This window comes from Choloepus didactylus, chromosome 18 (genome assembly GCF_015220235.1).
Source record: "Choloepus didactylus isolate mChoDid1 chromosome 18, mChoDid1.pri, whole genome shotgun sequence".
NCBI lineage: Eukaryota > Metazoa > Chordata > Mammalia > Pilosa > Megalonychidae > Choloepus > Choloepus didactylus.
In genome coordinates this window covers 17,225,884-17,236,727 of record NC_051324.1, presented here as the reverse complement: position 1 = coordinate 17,236,727, position 10,844 = coordinate 17,225,884, and the positions used below count along the sequence as shown (strand labels likewise).

Sequence of the window (10,844 nt, the reverse complement as noted above, 5' to 3'; positions counted from 1 at the left end):
ACTCCTAGGTATTTCTCCAGGAGAAATAAAGACATATATCTACACAAATAACTATATGCACACATGTAGCATGGCTTTTTTTGAAATGGCTAAAATCTGAAAACAACCCAAATATTCATCAACTGGTGAATGGCCAAACAAAATGAGATACATCCATACAATGGAATACTATTCAGTGATAAAAAAAAAAAAGGAATAGACTACTGATACACACAATATGTATGAATCTCAAAATCATTATGCTAGTTGAAAGAATCCAGTCATGAGGTTATATATTGTGTGATTCTATTTGTATGACATTCTGGAAAAGGCAAAAACATAGGGACAGAAATCAGATTAGTGGATGTCATGGGCTATGGATGTGGGGAGGGGATTGATTGCAAAAGTACATAAGGGGAATTTTTGGAATGATTGAAATGTTCTATATATTGATGGAGGTTGTCGATACATGACTATATATTTTTATCAAATCTCATAAAATTTTATAATTAAAGTTATACCATAATAAACCTGACTTTCAAAAAATTATACCTTAGAAAACCCAGAGAGGGTACCAGAATCAGGTTATCTGGGATCCAGTTTGAGCTACACCATAGATACTGCCTGGCCACGGCAAGTCACCTCAGCCCTCTGGATCTTACTTTTCCCCATCTGAAAAAGGATGATCATCCCTTTTCTCCTTTCTTGGAGATATTAGGGAGTTGAAATGATGTCATGAATCTAATATTTCTTTAATAGCATCTGAAACACCAAGTAGATGAAAGAACCTTTAAGGACTGAGGTTGTTTGCCTGCCCCTGGCTTCCTGTACACTCACTGAGGGAGTAATTTTTAGGGCCTCTGGGTGCTAGTTAACTCCCAAGAGGATAGAGCACCAGGACAAAGACTCTCTTGGCCCCTTCCTGACTCCCTTTATAAGACTTCTGGAGACAAACCACTTTGGGTCAGCTTTGCCCTCACTCCCCTCTACCCGAGATACCCTCAGTGCTCACAGGAAGGTAAGCCCCCCCCCCCCCCACTGCCTAGAGCCTTCCTAATGCTCCAGGCCTTCTAATTGTTTTCCTTCTTAAGTAAGGGTGGATGAAGACCACTTAATGATTTTTGTGTCGCTTTTTCCTTGTCAATAGGAGAATAAAGGACTGGGCAATGCCTGGACTCATTACTGAAGGGAAAAGTGAAATAGATGCATCTTGGGAGACACTGCAGTGAGAGTTGTCAGAAAAAGAATGAATTTTACATTCAGTCAGGAGCACAACATGTGTGACCTTAAACAAGTTAACTCCTCTGAGCCTGTTTCCCCATTGTAAATTGATGACCTATCTTCAAGAATTTTTGTGAAGTTTAAATAGAGTAACATATTATATCTGACAAAAAGTTTATATTCAAGTACACATTATCTTCTACTTTCTTTTCATTTTTGTTTTCCTCTTACCTCCCTCCCATCCTCCTCCCTCCCTTCTTCCTTCCTTTCTTCTTTTCTTCCTCCATTTGTGTCCTCCAAGTTCCCAGTGCTAGCTGATGGTAGCAACTTGTTTATAACACAAGAATCTGTATTCCAAATCCAGAGCTCTTTCCACTGTGCTGAATTGTCCTTGGATACCAGGAAAACTTAACAGAGAAGTGGGGAGGAGTGAAAGGGTAGCAGAGAGAGAGAGAAGTTAGGCATGGCTTTGTGGAGAGGACATATATAAGAACAATTATGTTTTAGGGCAAATTGGACCTGGGGCTCCCTGAGCCTGGCATGGATAGGCAGGGTGGGAGATGATTAGGGAGGTGGGGGATGGACAATTGCTTCCAGGATGGAGAGGTTATAGCTGCTGAACTCTGTCACTGCAATGGGCTGTTATAATTTCAAACCCAGAGTGTGGGTTAAGCTGGAAAAATCCAACTGTAAGGACATTTCCTAATGTGGCAAGGCTTCCTACAAATACCATCTGCATTCCCACAAGATTAATTAACCTGTATCAACAAATTGCCTCTCCTGGGGGCAGTGGGGAGGGGAGGCGGCTTGGGGTATCCTGATGACCTGATGAATCCTCTGGCTTAAACCTTAGTTCCACCACAACCTCTCTTTTAAGAAGGAGTAGAGTGGCGCATTTAAGAGCCTTGACTTTGGAACCTGATTGCCTGGGTTTGAATCCTAGTGCTGCCATTTACTAGCTGCATAGCATGGGGCAAGTTACCTTACCTGTTTGCACCTCAGTTTCCTTTCTGCAAAATGGGGATTATAATAGTACCTACTTATTGGCATTATTTGAGAATTAAGTGAGGTAGTACATGTGAATAGCTTAGAACAGTGCTTGGCTCATAGTAAGATCTAATTAAGTCTCAGTTATTACTATTATAACCTACCTTATAGAATCTTTGTAAGGATTGAATGAGGTAATATAGTAACATAACTTGGATTGAAAGTGCTTGATAAATGTTTCCTGCCACCACCTCCAGGGAGCATTCTGTTATTTTCCTTATGCTAACTTCCATTGCTACTTTTTGCTGTGCATCCTCAATACTGAGGATGGGATTATATATGCATGCAACAAACTCCTAAGAGAAGACATTTATCTTCTCCAACCATGGTACAAGTACCAGCTCCAAGGAAGGGATTACTGTGGTTTGACTTTGGTAGAATGGAGGAAAGAAGGGTAAAGATAAACCCTCAGCACTGCAGATCTCTACTTTCTTCCTCACAGGAGACCTCTCTGGCCCCTAAACAAAAAAACCCCTAAGTCCCCAAGGGGCTGAAAATAAACAAAAAAAAACCCTCTACATCTGACTGCAGAGTGGGGAGAATTATGTAATGTATGTGGGGTGACTTCCATCTCCTGCTATGCTCAGATACGTTTTTTCTATACTGTTCTAGTATAGAGTGGCTGAGAATCTGCTGTTTTTTCTCAAGCTCATATTTTAGTGAATGGAGAAAAATGGCTTGATTTAAGCAAGACCTCTCACAAGTAAACAACCTGGGTATCTCACGTGCTTCTGTATTTTTTAAAAAATGTTTTAATTTGTCCTTCTTAACCTGCTGATTTTGGTGAGATCTAAAGTCACTTTACCTGCATGTCCTAACTCTTCCTCAGACTGGGATTTCCCCTGTACAGGGTCCCGATTGCTGCAGCCACAGAACTCTGTCTTCCTAGTTTTGCAGTTTCCTCCCTCCTGAAGGTTCTCATTCTTGGTCATGCTGAACCCAGGAAGGCAGCCTGTTAACCTCCCTGAGCATCTTTCTGCCAAACTAGGTCATGATCTCCTTAATGGCAAGGGCCACATGTTCTCCTTGCTTTGTTGCTTCCAGAGCACTCTGGTCAGGAAAGCTGTTTCTGATGGAGGAACCATGGTCCGGATTTCTGGAATGGCGGTCTCTAAGGAAATATGTCTATTATTTAGGGCAAGGCAGGCTTTGCCATTCTGCTCTGTATCTGAGTGCAGCCCTTGATAGAGCTGAAGCTTGCCCAAGCCTGGAATTGAGATGGAAAACATAACCTCAGTGTACAAATCCAAGGAGTCAGTAGCTACTCACCTGAAGGGATCAGTGGTGGTCCCGGTTGGGAGGTAAACTCTGAAAAGGAAAGCAGGGCCTCTGAGAGGCTGGAACACATGTTTTTCCCCACTGAAGTCAGCACTGGCCCAACAGAGTTCAAGTTCAACAGAAAGCTGAGAGTATTTGCAGAAAATGACAGGATGGAGGTGTCACCAATTAACAAAATCTATATTCTTCTTCTGGTGCTATAATTTTGAGTGACCCTATGTGTGACTTTGGGCAAGCTTCTCCTCTTCGTAGCTCAGGTTCTGGTCCCTTCCCCATATGCAGTATTAAAATTATTCAGATTATGAATTGCCTAGGGTATCAGAGGAGAGAAAGATCAGTTGAAGACTGGGTCCATAAGGAGGAATTCTTTAAGGAGATGGGAAAATGAACCAGGTTTGAGCCTTGAAGGATGGGTAGAATTTTGATATGTGTAAGGAGGAGAGGGTTTTAGACAGAAAGAAGGACTAACACAGTCATAGAGAGAGGGATGGCCCAGCATAAGCAAGAGTCCAGAAGAAGAGGACCTCAAAGATACCTTTCCAGACTCACCTGTCCCACTCACACCTGAAGAGCTTTGTACATACCAGGTTCAGCCCTCAACTGTCCAGGAACCTGTGGGAATACCATAACTGCCACCATGTGTCAATGAGTGGAAGTCCACTTAATTTTCTCTGGACAGCAATTCCCCTCTTTTCTCTTGGAAAAGCTTCTGATCTCAAACCCCCCAAAAGAAATCATCAATCATCCCCATATCAGTTAACAGTAATTCAATCTTTCTAGTTGCTCAAGCCCAAAACCTTGGAATAATCTTTGCACCTTCTCTTTCTCTCATACCCTATGCCCAGCTGTTAGTTCTACCATCAAAATAAATCCAGAACCCTAACACATTCAACAAATAGATAATTTCAGAATGAAAGGATGAATATATCTTAACTTCCTTGAACAACTGTAATGATGCTAATACTGAAAGTCTTAGGAACACCATTCTTCCCTTTATCACACACATCTTCATTTACCAAGCCTCAATAACCACATACGTTCAAACAATATAGTGTTAAGGTTGGCTTGGGACAGTCCCAGATTTGAGACTCAGCTCTGTTAAGAGCTTTGTGATCTTGGGCTATTTATAACCTTTCTAAACCTCAGTACCTGATTATACAGAGATAATAGTAGTTTCCCAACAGAGTTTTATGAGACTTAAAAGAGAAGATAAATATAAAGTGTATAGCACAATATTCATAGTGTACACTTAATAACTGCTGTTAGTATTTTCTTAAATGCTTTCATGTCAATTGTTAGTCTCTGTGTATTTCTGCACTTTGATCTTTTCCTTGCTCCTCTCTTTCCTCACTTTCTATCATATCTCTTTTCATATCATGGGATCTTGTCCTCCAACCACTCTCCTTTACATTGTTAACCTCTTATGTGGTCCTTTCTAGAACTTTACACATTTATTCAGCTATTCACAGCTGCTACTCAGTTAGTACACTTTGATACAACCTTAATAGTTGTTGAAGTTCTGAAACATTTCCATATCATATTGATAAATAGCCACTGTCCTGGGCCTCCAGAATAGTTCTCTCCAACCCAGTCTCTTCCCTGAGTTTCTCCCTGAACCAGCAACTAACAGGTGAATGCCTGCTATAGAAGAAGCCTCCAGGATCCTGGACAAGCTCTAGGCTGGTATCCATTCCTATTGGTTGGTGCCCATGACATATCATCCCAGCACCCAGTAGACCTCTGTTAAGTGCCTACCATGTGTCATTGTTTTCCCTTTGGCAGGTCCAAGTCTCCTCCCACTACCACTCTTAGCAGTAGCCTATGGAGTCGGGTGTCCAGGAGAACAGGACAACTGTCACTGAATTCATCCTTCTTGGCTTGACAGGAAACATAGGGCTGCAACCCATCCTTTTTGCTGTCTTCCTCTTTGCCTATGTAGCCACGGTTGGGGACAACCTCAGCATCCTGGCTGCCATCTTTGTGGAGTCCAAACTCCACACTCCCATGTACTATTTCCTGGGAAATCTCTCTCTGCTGGACATTGGCTGCATCACTGTCACTGTTCCTCCAATGCTGGCATGTCTCCTGGTCCACCAGTGCCGAGTTCCCTATGCTGCCTGCATTTCCCAACTCTTCTTCTTCCACCTCCTGGCTGGTGTGGACTGTCACCTCTTAACAGCCATGGCCTGTGACCGCTACCTGGCCATCTGCCAGCCTCTCACCTACAGCACTCACATGAGCCACGAAGTCCAGGGTGCCCTGGTAGGTATTTGCTGCACCATCTCCTTCATCAATGCTCTGACCCACACAGTGGCTGTGTCTGCGCTTGACTTCTGTGGCCCCAATGTGGTCAACCACTTCTACTGTGACCTCCCACCCCTGTTCCAGCTCTCCTGCTCTAGCAGTCACCTCAATGGGCAGCTGCTTTTTGTGGGGGCCACCTTCATGGTAGTGATCCCCATAATCCTTATTTCCATATCCTATGCCCATGTCGCACTTGCAGTTCTACGAATCCGCTCAGCAGAGGGGAGGAAGAAGACCTTCTCCACATGTGGCTCCCACCTCACTGTGGTCTGTATCTTTTATGGAACTGGCTTCTTCAGCTACATGTGTCTGGGTTCAGTCTCAGCCTCGGACAAGGACAAGGGGATTGGAATTTACAATTCCATTCTCAACCCCATGCTGAACCCGGTCATCTACAGCCTCCGGAACCCTGATGTGCAGGGTGTCCTGAAAAGAGTGCTCATGTGGAAGAGGCTCCCAGCATGAGAAGGCAGGGGTATCCAACTGCCCCTTCCCTTACCCCTTGAGCACCCCCTATGCTTTCGTAGGCTGAAGGCTGAAGGGTTAGTTTGAGGGATGGGAGGAAATTAGACACTATGGGCCAGGGTAGAGTATGGTTTGCTTTGAATTAAGGAAAGAGGCTAAAGTTTAGGTAAGAGAATATATAAGTTGCTAATAGAAGGTGAATTAAGGAGGAGAGATGGCAGAAAACTATAATGTGGGTCAGGAAATTGGGACACAAACCATTTTTTTATTATTATTTAATGACTGTTCAATTAAAATAAATTTCAGATTTTAATAAAAGCAAAATGCTTGGCCCACTTTTTAGGATAAATTGTATCTACGGCACAGTATAGGGTTTAGATTTTTAAAGATTCTTCTTCAAGAAATAAGTCCAATATTGTTAAACTAAATTGGGGTTTGTCATGCTCTAGGAGCAGGGTGCTGACTCCTACCAGAAAACAATGCCAGCACCGTTCTTCAGAGCAACATCAAACATATGTTCCCCAAACCAGTGTTCCCATCCTAATTCATCAGTAATTCATCCATAGAAACACAATAAACTCATACATACATTTGATGATACATAAAAGCATCATATTTTCATGAGAAGAAGCATTGAGAAGTAGTTTTATGTTTCCTTTTAACGGCAAAATGCAGTGATTACATTTCGCATTCTGCTTAGTGTACACATACAGATAACTAGAAAAGGTGGGGAGACCATTAAAGAAGGGAAGAATAGAGTGGACATTATTTTTAATTCAGTGTGAGAGGACTGGAACCCAAGTTTTTTACCAAAGGCACAAGGACTCAGTGAAACCATTTAAGGAAATCCAGGAAGGAATGACTAATAGATTGGTCCTCCATTTCATGTGTTCTCGTGGCCATTTCTAGAATTTATTTTGTGAACCATTTCAGATACTTCCTGGTCAAGAAGTTGGAAGTCTGAAAAGATGCTTTTTTGTTGCTTGAACAGGAAAGCATGAAACTTTATGGTGTGTGGGAATTTTTCCCAGTCAGGCAGAGGTACTCTCCAAATCTACCCACCCACAGTCATTCTCCAAATCCAGCTACCCACTAGGTCCTGCTGAATTTTCCACAAAAATCTCTTACGAACATATTCCTGTCTTCTTTTAGACAGCTGCCACCCCAGTTGCACCCCAGGCCATTCCACTGGAGCCCCTGCAATTGCCTCTGACATCTGTCCTCCTCCCATTCAGTGATGCCTAGACTGCTAATTAATCCCCCTGGAGCACTGTCTGCCCATTGTAGTTTCTTTTTCCAAAGACCGCCAATTTCTGATCACCACCACAGCAAACCTAGACCTTTGTCGGGCAAGTGAGGCCCCCCATCATTTCTTCCTGGCTTTTCCACTCAATCTTCACCTCCCCACTATAACTTTTCACTCAGGGCTGGCTTTTTCTTGACAGGTGACTTGTGCATCCTCTAGGCTTTCATTTATTAATGTACTCTGAAAGAGTGTGGCCCTCACAGCACAGCACAATCATATTCTTTTATGCATTTCTTGCTTCTTCTTTTACTCTTCCCAATTGGATTATAAGCTCCTTAAGGACAAGGACCATGTCTTATATTATACTGTGGCCTCCAAACACCCAGCATAGTGCTGAATACATGATTGATGTTCAGTCAATACTTGTGACTTGATTACTTAATCATAGAAAGCCTGACCTATGAAAAGAAACTTGTCTTCTACATAGGAGGTCAGTGAAACTCCTAGATGTTTTCAAAATACTTCAGAGAGTCCAATATTTGGAAGAGATAAAGATATAAAGAGAAAAGGGGGAAAAAAGAGAAAAACTTGCTTCTGATGAAATAAAGATACTCATTGAGTTTGACATAAACTGGAAGATTTCCTGACTTTGTGCACAAACTGCAATGCCATTTCTTTTTAAGACCAGGAGAAATTGTCTGAAGCTAAAGCCAAAGAAGTGTCTCCCTCTTGCAAACAATTAGGAGGACAGCACTTAGTTAGCTCAGGATGGACAACCAGTGTGTGAAATCCTGGAATGCCCAAAGACTCTCCATTTAATTGGAAGCATATTGCACAGAGGTGGTATAATGATAATAAATGAATGATAAGAAGTTATGCCAAAGTGTTTGTCTTTGTTTAATTCTTCTTCTAAAGTTTTTAACTCTGCTATGCAAATATGAATAATGAATGTTTCATGTCATTTTAATAAAATGCATATTTTTGTTTAAAAAAGAAGAGCTAATACATTGACATGAAAATATGTATATCACATACTGCTAAATTTAAAATGTGCTGATAATGTGACATGTATATGTGATTATGGTGAGAAATCCTGGAGCCTCTAAGCTATAGATGGCCACGACCCCTGTGGAGGGAATAGGGCTGGAGGGAGCAGTGGGAAATGGAGAAGGACTTTACATTTTACTCCATGTGCTCTGGTGTTATTTAAAGTTTTACACTGAGTTCTGTAATTTTAAAAACCAAGAAAAATAAATTTTTAAAATGCTGATAGTGAGAATGTTGGAATGGAAGGAGAGGTGAGTTGACTATAATGTCTTCTCTCCAATTTTCAAAGTTTCATCTGTAATCCTCACCTTTGAGAAAACTAGCAAGTTGGCCCATCCATACAATACAAGGACACTGGGTTCATTGATGAAGATTCAGAGGCCAGGAGGAGACATGAAGTGGTCATCGGTTATCTTGTCCGTCCCTCCTCTTCTGAGTTAAGAGCCAAACCAAACCACCCCTCTCCTTAAAAGATTCCTTCAGTGGACCCTCTGCCCTCTCATCCTATCACATAACCTCAGAAATTCAAACATCAAATTCCATCCCATTCTGTTTCAATTTGCTAATTAAATAAATTTGCTAATTAAATAAATTTAAATTTTCTAACAAAATAATTTCAATTTGCTAATACCAGAAATGGGTTGGCTTTTACATTAGGGATATATTCACTTACAAGTTTACATTTCTAAGACTGTGAAAATGTGCAAATTAAGGCATCAACAGGACAATACCTTCTCTGAAGACAGGCTTCTGGTGAGCACATCTGCTGGTCCTTCTCTCCCGGGTGCTTCAGTGTCTTCCTCTCTTAGCCACTGTGTGTTTCTCTCTTTTAGCTTCTCTATCTTAGCTTCTGTGTGGGATTTTTTCTCTAACTTCTCTGGGTTTTTTTTCTTTCTTTTATCCTCTTAAAAAGGACTCTAGTAAGATGATTTAATAGTGAGAATAGTGAGACTGTGAGTTGACTATAATGTCTTCTACCCAATTTTCAGTTTCATGTGTAATCCTCACCTTTGAGAAAACTAGAAAGTTGGCCCATCCATACAATACAAGGACAAAGTAGGTTAAGGCCTACTTTGAATGAGGTGGGTCACCTCTCAGTTGAAAGAACCTAATCAAAAGGTCCCACCCACAATAGGTCTACACTCACAAGATGGGTTAAAAGAACATTATTTTTTCTGGGGTACATAGCAGCATCAAACTACCACACATACCAGCACTCATCCTTGCTCTACCACCACCATTTCCTCCCCTTAGCACTCTTGCACTATGGCTTTTTGTTCTGAATCACTTTTATATGATTCCAGTGAAAGGTGCTGATAAATCTTGATACTGATGTGTGGAATTTCACAATTCTCTGCACTGTGCTCATAGGTTCACAGTGTTCTGGCACAAAAAGGAACTTCCAGAGAATGCAGGCGTATTGGCCTGCCCTACCTCGATGGTTGCTAACATGCCCACAGACATAGGGGATTGGTGGTTTGATGGATTTAGCCCTCTACCACGGAATTTGCCCTTGGGAGGACTGTTGCTGCAAAGGAGAGGCTAGGCCTCCCTATAACTGTGCCTAAGAGCCTCCTCCTGAACGCCTCTTTGTTGCTCAGATGTGGCCCTCTCTCTCTAGCTAAGCCAACTTGAAAGGTGAAATCACTGCCCTCCCCCCTACGTGGGATCAGACACCCAGGGTAGTGAATCTCCCTGGCAACATGGAATATGACTCCTGGGGAGGAATGTAGACCCGGCATCATGGGATGGAGAACATCTTCTTGACCAAAAGGGGGATATGAAAGGAGATGAAATAAGCTTCAGTGGCAGAGAGATTCCAAAAGGAGCTGAGAGGTCACTCTGGTGGGCACTCTTATGCACACTTTAGACAACCCTTTTAGGTTCTAATGAAATGGGGTAGCTGGTGGTGGATACCTGAAACTATCAAACTACAACCCAGAACCCATGAATCTTGAAGACAATTGTATAAAAATGTGGCTTATGAGGGAGGACAGTGGGATTGGGGGGGGGGGGCTATAGGAATCACACTCCCGTTTGTCTAGTTTGTGGATGGATGAGTGGAAAGGTGGGGGAAAGAAACAAACAAACAAACAGACAGAAAAGGGCGCCCAGTGTTCTTTTTTACTTTAGTTGCTCCTTTTCACTTTAATTATTATTCTGGTTATTTTTGTGTGTGTGGTAATGAGGGTGTCAGGGATTGATTTTGGTAATGAATGTACAACTACATAATGGTACTGTGAATAATCAAATGTAC

General features: G+C 42.0%; 1 protein-coding gene across 1 annotated transcript; it reads left to right on the top strand.

Annotated features, from left to right (window-relative positions):
- The first annotated feature begins 5,346 nt into the window (after nt 1-5,346).
- Nucleotides 5,347-6,294, top strand: LOC119514049 (olfactory receptor 139-like). Its single transcript, XM_037809584.1, has one exon. The coding sequence runs from the start codon at nt 5,347-5,349 to the stop codon at nt 6,292-6,294; it is 948 nt and encodes a 315-aa protein (XP_037665512.1).
- The last annotated feature ends 4,550 nt before the right edge of the window (nt 6,295-10,844 follow it).